The sequence below is a fragment of the Plecotus auritus genome, assembly GCF_963455305.1.
Source record: "Plecotus auritus genome assembly, chromosome: 10".
Classification (NCBI taxonomy): domain Eukaryota; kingdom Metazoa; phylum Chordata; class Mammalia; order Chiroptera; family Vespertilionidae; genus Plecotus; species Plecotus auritus.
The window spans coordinates 15397868-15413648 of record NC_137785.1 but is presented as its reverse complement, the minus strand read 5'-3'; the positions used below and the strand labels follow the sequence as shown (position 1 = coordinate 15413648).

Genomic DNA, 15781 nt, shown 5'->3' with positions numbered 1-15781 from the left:
TATGAAGCAGCAACGAAAATAATTTTATGGTTGGGGGTCACCACAACATGAGGAACTGTATTAAAGGGTCGCGGCATTAGAAAGGTTGAGAACCACTGCTCTAGCCGGTTTGGCTCAGTGGATAGAGCGTCAGCCTGTGGACCAAAGGCTCCCAGGTTCCATTCTGGTCAAGGGCACGTACCTTGGCTGCAGGCACATCCCTGACCCAGGCCCTGGTCAGGGCTCATGCAGGAAGCAATCAATCTATGTGTTTCTCTCACATTGAAGTTTCTCACTGTCTTTCTCTCTCTCTTCTGCTCTCCCTAAAAATCAATGGAAAAAACATCCTTGGGTGAGGATTAACAAATAATAATCATCATCATTTATTGAGCATGTACTGTATACACCATGCACTGTGCTAAGTGCTGTCATTTATTTACTTACTAGAGGCCCGGTACACAAATTCATGCACATTGAAAGGAAATTAATTAGAAGAAATATTTTAGAGGCTGGAGAGGGACCATAGGAGGGCTCCAAGGTGTGTCCAGCCCATCCTGCCCAGTCCTGATCAGCCAGACCCCAGCAGCAAGCTAACCTACTGCTCGGAGCGTCTGCCCCTGGTGGTCAGTGTGCGTCATAGCGACTGGTTGAGCGAACGGTCGACCGACCAGTCGGACACTTAGCATATTAGGCTTTTATATATAGAGATCCTCGTGACAGTTTTGTGAGGGAAGAACTATATTATCCCTATTTTACTGATGAGGAAACTGAGTTAGGGTGTAAGTGGACAAACTGGGAATGGAACCAAGATCTTTCTAACCTAGCTTTATCCTCCTCTTTTTCCAGCCTGAAAGGGAGAAGATGTAGCCCACGCCCACAGCCCACGCTGGGGTCTGTGTGTCCTGCAGAGGGCCCTGCCTTCCACAAGAGGGCGTGGAGGAGAGCGCAAGGCTTAACCTCAGGGCTATTGCCGAGGGTGGATTTTGAGGCCTGGGGCTAAGTGTTTGGCCCAATTAGGAAGAGACCAATGTCCTAGGCTGGAACTAGGAGCTTAGGAGCCCTCGCTCTGCCCACCCACGCTCTGCCCACCAGAGGTCACTGCCTGCCACCACCACCCCTTCCTCTGAGTCCAGGGCGCCCCTAGATTCTCAGGGCTGTGGCTCCTTATTTTGCAAATGAGGAAGTGGCTGTGTGGGGAAGGAAGTGGGCTGGGCCGTGACCAAGAGTGATTATGATTCATGGGGAAAACCCTTCCTCGGAATCCAACCCCTTTGTGAGCAAAGGGCATTGCCCTCTGAAACAGTGGCTTGTTAGCTGGCGCAGGGGGAATGGCCATTGAAGGGGTGCAGGCTCTTTCCTGTGCCGGGGGTGGGTGAGTCTCGAGTGAGGGGTTTCACAGGAGGCCACTGCTGAAGCAAAGATGTCAAAACAGCTAACCATTTTGACCCCCTCCAGCCTGCCACTTCCCCTCCCCCCCCGCTCTCCCCCTCATCCCAGACCTTCAGCAACCTATTGTCTGTGTCCATGGGTTATGCATATACAAGATCTTTGGGGGTCAATGGGGGATAGAGGGAGACATACGTAATACTTTCAACAATAAAGAATGATTTAAAAAAAGATAAATCAATGAATGGAAAAAAACAATCACAACACATTAAAATAATCCTATCTACTGGTAATAAAGAGGGAATACGCAAATTGACCATCACACCGTCACAAGATGGTGGCGCCCAGTCCCCTCAGCCCTGCTGGAGTCCCCCAGTCCTTTCAGCCCCGCTGCTGAGAGCAGACAGTGGGGTGTGGCAACTTTGTTCGGCATTGGCGGTGAAGCCCCCAGACCCCTCAGAGGGCAGAGAACCACGGGGAGTGGGCCTAAGCCATCAGTAGGACGTCCCCTGATGGCTCCTGGATTGGAGAGGGTGCAAGTGGGGCTGAGGGACCTCCCCCTTCCCGTGCTCAAATTTCGTGCACCGGGACTCTAGTAATAGTAATAATAATAATAATAATAATAATAACCCCTGCCCTGAGGAAGCGTCAGGGTGATAAAAGTGCCCTGGAGCTAGATTTCAGTGATGGCTGCCCAAGGTGAATTTTCTGCAATGGGACCTATGCCCCAACGAAGCTGATAAAGAGATTGTTTAGGAGACAAAAGTACGTTTGAACACTCACTGGGCATTTGACGATACCAAGGAATGGCTCGTTTTCACTGTCTTTTCACTTTCTAGGCGAAATAGTGACACTGTGAGTATGGTTTTCTAATGAGTCCCTTACATTTTAGGGATACAGGCTGAAGTACCTATGCATAAAGTTATATAATGGCTGGAATTTGCTTTCAAATAATATGGGAGGTCGGGGGAGGGGAGGGGAGACAAGATGCTCTCTCTCTAACCACCTCCCACTGCCCCCCTCCCCCATCACTCAGCTCCGGCCACACCGCCTCCCAGCTGTCCTCACTCACCAAACACCTTCCTGCCTCAGGGCCTTCGCTGTCCCTTCTGCCACCCCTTTCCCTGCGATGTTCCCTCCTCAGAAAGGCCCGCCCTGGCCTCCCTGGCTGCAAGGGCAGCCGGGTCCTTCCCTATCCTCTAGCCCTACGTTATTTTTTATAGCACTTATCTCTCCCTGACGTGATATGCTGTATCAGTTGTTTGATTATTGCCCATCTCCCTCCAACAGGACTTAGCCCCACAGGGATCGGATGTTGCCTGTATCCTTGACACAACCTGGCAGATAGTCAACGCTCAATAAATATTTGTTAAATGACTGAATAGCTTGGAAAACCCCAGGTAAATGAGGGCGAGAGGGGAAGGAGGAGGGGGGCGAGGTGGGTATCCACGCACAGGGAACAGCCCGTGCCAAGGCCTGAGGCTGGCTCCTGCCGTCCACCGTCCCCCCGTGCACCGGGGAGTGCGTGCTCTGCCCGGGCTGAGGAGTTAAGGGGACATGGGGCCCCTTCTCCTCAGGAAAATGACCGAGCCCAGATCTGGCCAGGTGGCACAGGAAGCCACTCCCTGAGGTCAGATCCACAAGTAAATATTGCAGCAGCCTCAGCCTTGCCCTGGTGAGATAAGGGGAGGCGGAGGGGGAGGGGGTTTCAGAAACCTGCCAGCCAACCCCTCAGCGCCAAGGTCGCTGGCCAGGGAGGACAGGCCAAGAGTCCTGCCAGGGGACACAGGCCACCCACCTTATCTGCGCAGCAAACATTGATTCAGCCTGGCAGGTGGGGCCTCAGCCAGCGGGCTGAATGAGGAGGGCCCAGGCAGCCTCGGCTCCCTAAGGAATGAATGAGGTGGCTGGCGAGATAAGAGGGCTGGGAGTGGGGGAAGGGAGCTGACAAAACAGGATCAGAGAGCCTTGTCCCCAGCTGGTCGTGTGGAGAAGATGAGACATGTCACTCCAACTTCTTGAGGCAATGACCCTGAGCCTCCTTTTCCTTGTCTGCCAAACGGGCTCCAGCCTCAGGGGCCTCACACGTACCAAAGCACTCCTGCCCCAGGGCCTTTGCACTGGCTGTTTCCTCTGCCAGGAATGCTTTTCCCTCAGAATCACATGGGTCCCTTCTTGAGTCTAAGGAATACATAAAATGGAGTTATTTTAAGCAAGCTGCTAAAAGTATTAACATTATGAAGGTCTGGGCATGAGGAGAGACTCCTCCATTCCTGCTCTCACTAGCCCGGGAACTTAAACTTTCTGGAATGTTCCAGTCCTGCATGAGTGCCTGGACCTTCAGGTAGCCCTCTAATTGTGCCCTGAAGGACTCACATATCCAGGCCACCTGACACCCATTATCCAGCCTTGGCACAACGTGACCAGACCTCCTGGCACCCATCTCCCAGTCTCCCTGAATCTGACTGATAACCGTCCTGGACCAACCCCAGGGCTAAGAATGCAGGATTGATCATGCTCAAGAATGTACTTTTAGCCCAGCCACGGTGGCTCAGTGGTTGAGCATCGACCTATGAACCAGGAGGTCACAGTTCGATTCCCCGTCAGGGCACATGCCCAGGTTTCCGCTCGATCCCCAGTGGGGGCATGCAGGAGGCAGCCAATCAATGATTCTCTCTCATCATTGATGTTTCTCTCTCTCCCTCTCCCTTCCTCTCTGAAATCAATTATTTAAAAAAAAAAAAAAAAAAGTACTTTTGCTTCTTAGGGATACATCTGGGTTTTTGCCTGGCTGTGTTTCCAGTTTGCAAACTCCAATACCGTAGAATAAATCTCTGTTATTTATTTCTAGCAAAGCCTCTAGCCAGCCGTGGGCAAACTACGGCCCGCGGGCCGGATCCGGCTGCTCTATCCGGTTCTCTTGCTCTCCCCTCCGCTCCTTTACTTTGAATTTATATTAGTTCACACAAACACTCCATCCATGCTTTTGTTCCGGCCCTCCGGTCCAGTTTAAGAACCCATTGTGGCCCTCGAGTCAAAAAGTTTGCCCACCCCTGCTAGACTCTTTTTGAGTTTGCTCTACAAGTGTCTATTCCAATGTCACCTCCTGTGACGCCTTCTCACTGCCCTCCCTGAACCAGCCGCCACGCCAGCTTCCCCAGCTCCACGGCGCAGGGATTGGGTCTGTCCTATTCGAGGCTGCGACCCCGCGCCCCGCAGAGCGCCCAGCACAGTGCCGGCCTCAGTACGTGCGAGCTGCGTGGTGAAGGAACAGTGTCCACACACGCGTGCCCTCCATGTGCCGCTCTCCGCCACCCTCAAAGGACACCCAGGGAGGTCCATGTCATGATCACCTACCACCCACTCTACAGAGGGACAACGGCCCTCCCAGCGCTGCCTGCTCCACGGTCAGGCCTGGCACAGGTGCTCAACAAACTGCAGCTACTGGACCGAGCATTGGGCTCCTGCCGTGTCCAGGAGCACCAGAGGAGGGACCAGGCAGGGAGGGCCGGAGCAGACAGCAGAGGAGGGTCTGAGTGATGCCGTGGGTGGCAGGGAGCATGACGGAGTCTGGACACGAGCCGGGTTCCGCCCTAAGCCTCTTGGAGCCAAGCCCTTGTCATGCTCCTCAGCCAATTCGCCAGAAACCAGGGCCTCCCTGGAGACTCCGGTCTCTGTGAGTCACCCACCCCTGGTGTCCTGTTCCACAAACACTCCCTGTGCCCAACCCCGGGCTGGGCTGGGCAGTGCCAAGGACACAGTGGTGGCCACAGCACCCCTGGTCCTGCCCTCCCCAGGACTCACAGTCCAGTCGGGGAGACCAACCCAGCACCCTGACAGTGAGGACCCAGGGGGGTCAGGGTTAGGATAAGGATCCTGGGGCACACTTGGCCTAGCCTGAGAGCCAGGAGGGCTGCCTGGAGGAGGAGGAGTTGTTAGGCAGGTGAGGAGACAGTAGAGGGGAGCAGGGGACATGCTGCTGGAGGAAGTGCACGTGAGACAGAAGAACTGGAGCAGGAAGTTCCACAAGGAAGGGGTGTCCCAGGGGGCTGGGGAGCCATGGTGGGTGGGGGGCAATGACCACAGAAGACTTGGGAGGGGCAGCCAGACAAGACCAGGGCCTGGGCCACAGGGCGGGAGAGAAAGGAGCTCATGGGAGAAACATTTAGGGGGCAGGCACCATAAGGCATGGTGTGTGTGTGCTGGGGGGCGGGAATCAGGGGCTCGGCCTGTCTCTCTGTCCCAATGACAGTGGACGGTGGCGCCGTCCCTGATAGAGGACGGGGAGGAGGAGCAGATCTGGGGCAGATGCCAAGGTCAGTTTGGGACGAGGTGAGTGAGAGGTGCCCAGGGACATCAGGGAGGCATCCTGAATGACACTGGGATGCGGTCCCAGGGCTCAGGGGAGGGGCTGGGCCAGGACAGAGAAGGGTGAGGTGAGGTCACAGCGGGGTGGGGAGAGCAGGAGGCGCCAGGTGACCCGCACCTCTCACTCCCCCATCAGAGCCCCGCCAGCAAGGGCAGCTCAGGACAGGGCTCTGGAGGAACAAACCAGGACAGGTGAGCCACCGGTGGGCCCTGCCCCAGAGCAGGCCACTGCGGCCCCGGAGGCACCAGGACCCAGCCGCCACCAAGACATGATCATCGCACATCTGTCAGGAATGTTCTTCCCCCAGAACCCCCCACCCCTCACCCAAGTCTCTGCCCTCCCACGTGACCTCAGCCCAATGTCACCTTCTCAGGGACACCCTCCCTTGCCCCCAATTCAAAACTGCAAACCCCCTTCCTGGTTTTATTTTCCTAGACGTCACTTATCTCCATTCGTCAGGGAATAGATTTTACGTTTGATTTCTTTACCCTACGAACGTCAGCCCACGAGGGCAGGGACTAGACCTACCAGCACCTAGGACAGTGCCTGCAGGAGGAGCCGCTCCTTCAGTGCTCGCTGAGTAAGTGAAAGCGATTTACTGAGCGTCTGCTCTGTGCCGGGCATTGTTGTAAGTCCCGCACGCGTGCTTCCTCATTTAATGCTCACAGCAGCCCTAGCAGAGGAGCGCTGTCATCATTCCCGTTTTTCAGATGAGGAAACTGAGGCCCAGTGGGCTCCATAACTTGCCCAGAGTCCTGGAGGTAGAGGACAGTAGCCTTAGGTCCAGGCCCACATTTTTAGTAGCAGCCACAGCAACCGACCTCACCTGCGGGGCCCACTTCTGCCAGGCGCCGGCTTAATGGCTAACGTGCGGCATCTTGCTGACTGCTCGCCACAGCCCCGAGGAGGGGCTACACCCTCGTTTCTCGGTCCTGAGCAGGGGGCCAAGAAGCACAGCCCCAAAGGTAGTGTGCAGCCTCCCAGCCTCGTGCCCTTCTGTGTGGCTTTGAAACAGAGCAGGGTTCAAATCCCTCCCCTGCCGGAACTTAGGCCAGTCAGAGCCCCTGCCCGGTGCCTCAGTTTCCCCAGCTGTAAGGGAATGGAGGTTCTGACAGCGCCCACCTCACAGGACACCCCCTGAGGTGACAGCTGAAGGTCACCCACAGCCTCAGTTGCTTGGTTTTACTCCTCGCTGACCCCTCAGTGCAACAGAGAGGCCAGGGCCTGGGCCGTGGGTAGAAACTGCCCTATAATCTTCCCCCGCCACCCCCCTCCTCCCTGGCGACCTGGTTCTTCTCCTGGTACCAAACCCAGGCCCTCGGCACAAAGAAGGTTAGGCAGTGCCCCAGGAGGCCTGGCCAGGTCGTGGCCCCTGGCCCGTGCCTGCCACGCCTGCTCTGGTACCCAAACAGGGCCTCAGATCCTTGGTGACTCGATCCCTCCAAATTCAGGTGATCTCCCCCGGCTCCAAATCGCCGAGCCCTCCCAGGTCCTGCGCCAGACGGAGCCAAGCCCCAACCAGGAAGGGCCTCGGAGCATCAGGACGCCAACGCCACTGCCTCCAGGAGCCAGATCTGGGGCGAAAGATGGCGCTAGCTGGGTGCAGCTGGCTCCTCCTCAGCGGTGAGCGAGAACGGTGCCCCCAGAACCTCAGCCCTGATGGCCTCGGGGAGGGAGGGCTCCGGCCCCAGCCGGGAGAGGGAAGGTGTGAGCAGAAGCCCAGCATGCTGGGTAGGGAGGCAGCTCTGCTCACACAGGCGGGCGCAGTGCGCTCTTCCCAGAGGCCCCAGCATGGCCGTGCAGCCAGCGGTGGGGTAGGCAGGGTGGACCCTGGAGAGTCCCAGGGCCGCTGCATGGGCCTGGGCGAGGCAGCCACTGCTACTCCTTTATTCACGTGACAAACCCTGACTGAGGTGAGGAAGCTGAAGCAGGGTGAGTTCTAACCAGCAGCCTGCCCCTCCCTGAGGACCTTCTCGGCCTCAGTGTCCTCACCTATGAAATGGGCCTCACTCACAGGGTCATTTGCAGGTCACTTAAGCAGCATGACAGGGCATGCTGGAGCTGCTCTGAGGCCCACTCCTGACCCCCACTTCATAGACGAGGAACCTGGGGCTCAGAGAAGTGAAGTCAGAAAGTGGCAGAGACCCCGAGCCCTCCCTCCTAGCCAGGCTCCACCAGCCTGGAAAGTCCCAGAAAGCAGGCCGGGCGTGTGTGCGTTTCTCACCGCCATGGCCACCCGTTCCAGGGAAACGCTCCCACTTCAAAGCCAAGCGGCCCTGACCAGCTCATGGGGTTTGGAGTCCAGCTGTGGGGTTGAGAAGAAAAGGGGTGTGTGTGGGGGGGTGTCTTCATTACGGGGAGGCGAAGGAAGAGCACTGTCCTGGGAGTCAGGGCCAAGGGCCGGAGGAGCCGGCCCCGCCTGTGAGCTTCCGTCTGGTGACTCTCTGAGCCCCGGGAAATCCAAGGTCCCCTGAGCTGCAGGTGGGCTGTGCGCTTGGCAAAGTCTTACGCTAGGTCCTCGGCACAGCCCATCAAATTCAGTTCTCAGAACACCCCCTCCCCAGGACTGACTCTGCAACCGGCTAATACATATTGAGCACTTACGGCATCCCAGAGCCCATATGCCAGCAGCCCATATGCCAGGAGCCCACGTCTCCTTCTCCCTCCGACGGGGCGACCGGCCACACCTGCCTCATCCCACGTCTCTGGCTCCTTCCCCAGCCGCGTTCCTGAGCACAGGGGCGGAGATCTCCATCACCCCGGAGCCCGAGCAGCCAGCCGAAGGGGACAACGTCACACTGGCTGTCCGCGGGCTTTCGGGGGAACTGCTCGCCTACAGCTGGTATGCGGGGCCCACGCTCAGCCTGGCTTACCTGGTGTCCAGCTACATCGTAAGCACAGGCGACGAGACCCCTGGCCCGGCCCACACGGGGCGGGAAGCTGTGCGCCCCGACGGCAGCCTGGACATTCGGGGCGTCCTGCCTGGGCACTCGGGCACCTACATCCTTCAGACTCTCAACAGGCAGCTTCAGACGGAGGTGGGCTACGGACACTTGCGAGTCTATGGTGAGATAAGCCCCAGCCCTCCTCTTCCCCAGCCAGGCCTTGCCACCTCCCTTCCAATCCCTCTTCTAAAAAAAAGAAAGAAAAATCTAAACAATGTTAAAGCCATAAAAAGACCTAAAACAACATGAAAATGCCCGCCTCCTTCAGGATGGCCTCCAGGATTACACCTGCCTCTTATCCCATTCTTTGCCACTCTGGCTGGGGTTACAGGGGCACCACCAGGATCCGGCCATGCCCCCTGCCTGGGAATGGGGAGGCCCCGGGAGCAGGTGGTGCCCGGGGCCCTCCCCCTCTGTCTCTTGCCCCACAGAGATCCTGGCCCAGCCCGTGGTCATCGCCAACAGCACGGAGCTGGTGGAGCGCCGAGACACCCTGCGCCTGCTGTGCAGCAGCCCCAGCCCCGCCGAGGTCCGATGGTTCTTCAATGGCGGGGCTCTGCCCATCGCCATCCGCCTAGGCCTGTCCCCTGACGGCCGGGTGCTGACCCGGCACGGCATCCGCAGGGAGGAGGCCGGAGCCTACCAGTGTGAGGTCTGGAACCCGGTCAGTGTGAGCCGCAGCGAGCCCATCAACCTGAACGTGTACTGTGAGTCCTCCCGGCCCTGCCACAGACACCCAACCTCACAGCTGGGGAAACTGAGGCCAAGACAGGGTGCCCAAGGCCAGGCAGCGTGTCAGTCGGTGTCCTGGGGTCAGGGATCAGGGGTCCCTCTGAAAATGTGTCTGGCCCATCTGCTAAGGACTAACGACACTTTTGAGATGGAATCATCCTCCAGATTGAAGCAATTCCCGCAGGGAAGGGACAGCCCTGGTTTTTGAAAGGGAGGCGGGAAGTAAGTGGCGGACTGGGAAGGGAGATAAAATAAAAACACTAGCCAAGCCGGGAGTCGTTGCCAGGGGCCGCTGATGCGTGGTGTGGAACCAGAGGAAAATTAACCACTGAGGTACTCAAGGGCTGTAGAGAATCTTAGAACCTAGAACACTACAACCAAGAAACTCCGTTTAAGAAGCACTGAATTCTAGACTCTGAGGATCCTGGTAACTCTAGAAGCAGAGATTCTTAGACTCTTAGCATCTAATTCTGCAACCTTAGAGCCACCCAACCCTAGAATCTTAGAAACCTAGATTTCTAGACTCTTACCATCCCAGCATCTGAAACATCACTCGTGGAGCCTTAGCATGCTAGACTTTTAGAATGGCTTGTCAGAAACCAGTCGCTTAGACTTATTTTTTTTTTTTTAATGGAGCCATCGATTTCAAACATATCTTGAAATTTAGTCTGGCTCAACACCCTCTTTTTCCAGAAGAGAAACTGAGATCCCCTGAGAGGGAAAGTGACTCAAGATCCTTCCTAGAGCAAGTTAGAGCCCCGTGTGGGATTTGAAAAGGCCAGAGCTCTTTTTCCTTCCGCCGGGCCCAGCTATTCCCAGGGGCCCAGCCCGGTGGAAAGAAAGCCAGGGGTGCCCACCTCTCCTCCCCTCCCCTCCCCCTCTACTGCCCCGTTTCTCTCGCTCCTGCCCCCACAGTTGGCCCGGAACGCGTGGCTATCCTCCAGGATTCCACCACCCTCACGGGCTGCACCATCAAAGTTGACTTCAACACATCCCTCACCCTGTGGTGCGTGTCCCGGTCCTGCCCGGAGCCCGAGTATGTGTGGGCCTTCAACGGGCGGGCCCTAAATAATGGCCAAGACCACCTCAACATCAGTAGCATGACGGCGGCCCAGGAGGGCACGTACACGTGTATTGCTAAGAACCCCAAGACCCTGCTCTCCGGATCGGCCTCGGTGGTGGTCAAGCTCACTGGTGAGTCGCCCGGCCAGACCCCTGCCCCCCGCCACCCCCCAGGAGGCCCAGTGGACGTAAAGGTTTGGCTGCCCCACCAGCAGTTAGGCCACCATCTACCCAACTGAGGATGGGAAAGGGAAAGAGTATCAACCCATCCGATGGCCAAGCAGCACCATGGCCTGCCAGGTGGACCCCTCTTCATCCAGGTGGCAAAAGGGGACAGTGCATCCTGTCGCCTGGAAAGCAGACGACAAACCTGAGTCTCTTCCCTGAGGGGTGGCCCCAGGAGAAGCGGGCCACAGGTCCCACATTGCACAGCGGCAGAGGGGAGAGGTGGCCCTGCATGTGGGTGCCCCGTTCTTAACTCAGTTGCAGCTGCTAAAGGGCGAGGCAGCTGAATTTCTGGGCGGCCAGGTAGATTACCCCATTATCTGGCCCAGATGACAGTGTGGGGCACATACTGGGGTTCTCTCTCTCTCTCTCTCTCTCTCTCTCTCTCTCTCTCTCTCTCTCTCGGAAAATCACAGCCAATTGTTGGCAAATGGAAAAACACAGCTGGGGCAGCGGCACTGTCTTATCCTTGTCCTTAAATGACCCGGGGGCTGGGGCTCGCAGGCACAGCTGGTGTTTTCAGAGCCATCAGGAGCCTCGGGGACACTTCCTCATGCCCTGGGGATGGTGGCTTTGAACATTAGGGTCTGATTAATTCCGTCTTGGTTCCTTCCCAAGTGGTCCCCATCCCCCAGGGGCAGTGGGAGCAGTCGTCCCCCCTCCTCCTCCCCTCCCTCCTACTAACAGGCTGGGTCTCATCCCAAGGGTGGATCCTCTTTCACCCAAAGCAGAAATGACGTTCCGAGAGGTAAGTATACCTCCTGCCCCACCCCACCTGGGCCCAGCAGCTGGTCTTGGCAGGAGACAGGGGGGTGGACCAGTTGACCTCGGGTGCTGCCCCCAGGCCCTGCCTGTGGGGGTGTCCCAGGTGTGCAGGTACGTGCAGGGAGTGGGTCCAGTGCCACAAACGGCCTTCTGAACTGTCAGCAACCTGGTGGCAGGTGCCAGGAAAGAGACAGAGGAAAAGGAGACATCACCCTTCCCCTCCCCAGGGAGCCGCTGATCTGATGGAGGAGACATGGACTCTGCCCTTAAGGAGATGGCCCTGGGACAGGGCGGCACGGCCTCCTTATTCAAGGAGCTGCTAGTCAGAGCGGAGAGGCAATGGACTTCTAAGCAGCAGTGGGGGAGACCTGACCCACCCTCAATGAGCTTCCAATCAGGCGGAGGAGACCCAGTCCATGCTTGGGGAGATTTTCTATTTTGATGGAGGAGACATGGCCTTGAGGAGACATGGACCATTTATTTATTTATTTACTTATTTATTTACTTATTTATTTATTTAGAATTCCTAGTCTGATGGGGGAGACACAGTTCCCACCTTGGGGCTACTCCCAATCTGATGGGGGAGTATAGGCCTCCCACTTTCTAGGAATTTCTAGTGCGATGCCCCAGTCCAATCTCTGGGGTCCCAGCCTGATTGGAAAGACCTAACCCCGTAATCTCGCACTCCCAACCCGATGGAGGAGACATGGCCTCTGCCCCTCAGGAATCCTTCAGCCTGACGGGAACGCCAGCCCCCACATGTTCAGGCCTCTCAGCCTGACAGGAAAGACCACGCAGGGCACACAACTCCCAGCTCTCTGATGCGGAAGACACAATCCCCACGTTCTAGAATTTCCAACCTAACGGGGGAGACACGGTCCCCCATATTCTAGAATCTCCCATCAGATAGGGGAGTTGTGGCCCTTATATTTTGGGAATCTGTAATCTGATGGAGGAGACATGACCCTATTCTCTAGGGTCTTGCACTTTCGTGGGAGAAAGACCCCCCCCCCCAAAGGCTGGACATTTTTAGTCTAATGGGGGGAGATGGCCACCACCCCCGGGGCCGCCCAGTCTGACCCAGGAAGACAGAATCCCTGCAGGCATTGTGGGACACGAAACCCTCCACCACTCCCACACAGGTCACCAGCTTCCTCTGTCTCCTTCCCAGAGCCCTGTGCGAGGGGCACCAGCCACTGGGGGTTGGCATAGCTGAGCCAGCTGGGGGCAGGAAGGGGGCAGGAAGCCGACTGCGGGCCCAGCTGAGCCTGCGCCCCTCCCTCTCTCCCCAGCGGCTGTAGTGGCCATGTCTATCGTGCCCGTGCCGACCAAGCCGACGGAGGGCCAGGACGTGACGCTGACCGTACAGGGCTACCCCAAGGACCTGCTGGTCTACGCCTGGTACCGCGGGCCTGCCTCCGAGCCCAACCGGCTGCTCAGCCAACTGCCGTCTGGGAACTGGATCGCAGGCCCCGCGCACACAGGCAGGGAGGTGGGCTTCGCCAACTGCTCGCTGCTGGTGCAGAAACTGAACCTCACGGACGCCGGACGCTACACACTCAAGACCGTCACGCTGCAGGGCAAGACTGAGACGCTGGAGCTGGAGCTGCAGGTGGCCCGTGAGTGTGCGGGAGGGCCGGAGGGCACGCGTGCAGACAGGGGCTCCCGAAAGGGGACTTCTCTAACTCTTCCACGGATATGCCTTCCCACCAGACTACAAGAAGGGACCTGGCCTCCTCCATCTGACTTGGGGGCCCCCAAATGAGCTCTTCTGCCTCTTCTGTCAAACTGATGGCCCAGAGCAGGGGTCCAGAGGCCTCCTCTAGCAGACTGGGGGCGACTGGAGGGGGCTCCCATGCCTTCGCTCTCATACAAGAGGCACACCAGACTGAAAGCAGAGCAGGGCATCCTTTTCCCCACAGATGAGTGGGCCCTAAAACACAGAAGGCATTGCTTCTCCCATCGTATTGGGAAGCTGGCTAATGTTGGGAGTTTACCTCCCCTATCAGCCTAGAGGTATAGAATGGATCATGCCTCCTCTTCAGACTGTCACCCTAGACAATGGGGATCATGCCTCATCCTTTGCATTACAGTAGGAATTCGGACAGAATTTCTCCCAGCGGAGGGTGGAATTTCTCTCTCAAACTGAAATAGGAATAACATACTCCGTTACGATGGCGGTTACTAGGTGGTGGGCATTGTGTCTCCTCTGTCAGACTGGGAATTTCCAGATGTTAGAGATCACACCTCCCAGACTGGGAGTGCCCAGAAGTTGGGAACAATGTCTCCTCCATCAGACTGGGGGCTCCCAGGTGTTGGGGACCGTGTCTCCCCATCACACTGGGAGTTCCCAAAAATCAGGAACAATATCTTCTCCACCAGGCTGGGAATTCCCAAATGTTGAGGACCATGTCCTTCTCGCCAGAATCAGGGACCATGTCTCCTCCATCAGACTGGGGGCTCCCAGAGTCAGGGACCATGTCTCCTCCATCAGACTGGGGGCTCCCAGAGTCAGGGACCATGTCTCCTCCATCAGACTGGGGGCTCCCAGAATCAGGGACCATGTCTCCTCCATCAGACTGGGGGCTCCCAGAGTCAGGGACCACGTCTCCTCCATCAGACTGGGGGCTCCCAGAGTCAGGGACCATGTCTCCTCCATCAGACTGGGGGCTCCCAGAGTCAGGGACCACGTCTCCTCAATCAGACTGGGGGCTCCCAGAGTCAGGGACCACGTCTCCTCCATCAGACTGGGGGCTCCCAGAGTCAGGGACCATGTCTCCTCCATCAGACTGGGGGCTCCCAGAGTCAGGGACCATGTCTCCTCCATCAGACTGGGGGCTCCCAGAGTCAGGGACCACGTCTCCTCAATCAGACTGGGGGCTCCCAGAGTCAGGGACCACGTCTCCTCCATCAGACTGGGGGCTCCCAGAGTCAGGGACCATGTCTCCTCCATCAGACTGGGGGCTCCCAGAGTCAGGGACCATGTCTCCTCCATCAGACTGGGGGCTCCCAGAGTCAGGGACCATGTCTCCTCCATCAGACTGGGGGCTCCCAGAGTCAGGGACCATGTCTCCTCCATCAGACTGGGGGCTCCCAGAGTCAGGGACCATGTCTCCCCCACAGACTGAGCATCCCAGAGGTCTGAGAGGCCATGTTCCAGAAACAGGGCCGTGTTTTACCCATTAGACCAGGAGCTTTCAGACACTCAGGTCATCCCCCAGGCTGGAGTCTTGCCTCCCCCATCAGACCAGACAATCTCAGAAGCCACGTCCCTGAGTCAGGGACAGAGTCACCCTCCCTCGGACTTGAAGCTTCTAGGATGAGGGACCCAATCACTAGCAGGCCCCCCGGACCCTGTCTTTCATCCGCTCACTCATCAAGCCCTGGTTTTCTGGGTCAGTGTTGGGGGGAGAATGTTGTCCAGTGACAGCAGGCCACCCCCCAATGAACCCCGGAATTCCCTTTCACCTGTCTCTCTTCTCACAGTCAACCTTCCTCCCTTGCATGAGGACCAGCGCTACCTTCCTGAACCTGAACCTGGCACAGGCTGAGCGTGGGGCGGGTGGGGCCGCCGGGAGGCTGGGGGTGGGCAGAGGAGCAGGAGGGGTGGGGCACTGGGGACCTGGTCCTCTACCTCCCTAATGGCCTCCTCTGCCCCTTTGCCCCATCCTCCCCACAGCCCTGAACTAGCAGCGCCGCCCTGGACACCTCCCGAGAGAAGAGCTCATGCCACCCTCGCCATCTCCCTCCCTGAGCGGAAGATCTCCGTGGTTTCGGTCCTCTGTTCTCCTGCTTCCACTATAGAGTTAGAGCCAACAAGGCCCTACTCCTCCCCTGAGCTGTCGGAGAGCCACAGAGGCCATAAACGTGCTGGTTAACACAGTGTGTCGGCCTCTCCTTCCACCATCGCCAGCCCTGCCACTTCCTAGGTGCCCACATGCTTCCTCTCCCACCCAAGGTTATTCTCAGTCTGTGTGCGTGCGTGTGTGGTGCATAGGGGTGCCCAAACCACAGGGCTGCAAGTCCCTGGTGCTTAACGGCAGGGCCTCGGGCCCTTCCCACATCTGCCCAGGTTCTAGCTGAGGGTCCTGCCTCCCAGTGGGCCAAAGCCTGCCCTTCCCGTGGACACCAACAGAGCTGGGCTCTGCGGGACACGCCCTCCCCCGTGCTGCGCGTCACTCCACCACCCAGGCCCTGAAGCAGAGCGGCTGGTGCACCGGACCATTATGAGTTATAAAATCTGGGCCATGACCTCACGTTTGCCATGGATTCGCTAGACCCTCAGTATGTCCAGGGTGTGGGCTCAGGGTAAACTAGA

The 15781-nt window shown here is 57.7% G+C and overlaps 1 protein-coding gene across 1 annotated transcript; it reads left to right on the top strand.

Moving 5' to 3' along the window:
• Positions 1 to 7320: 7320 nt before the first annotated feature.
• Positions 7321 to 15346, top strand: CEACAM16 (CEA cell adhesion molecule 16, tectorial membrane component; the record flags this gene model as incomplete). Its single annotated transcript, XM_080644490.1, has 6 exons — positions 7321 to 7357; positions 8456 to 8800; positions 9111 to 9386; positions 10327 to 10605; positions 12756 to 13082; positions 15143 to 15346. The coding sequence occupies 6 exons, from the start codon at positions 7321 to 7323 to the stop codon at positions 15151 to 15153; spliced, it is 1275 nt and encodes a 424-aa protein (XP_080500616.1). The 3' UTR covers positions 15154 to 15346.
• Between the last annotated feature and the right edge of the window lie 435 nt (positions 15347 to 15781).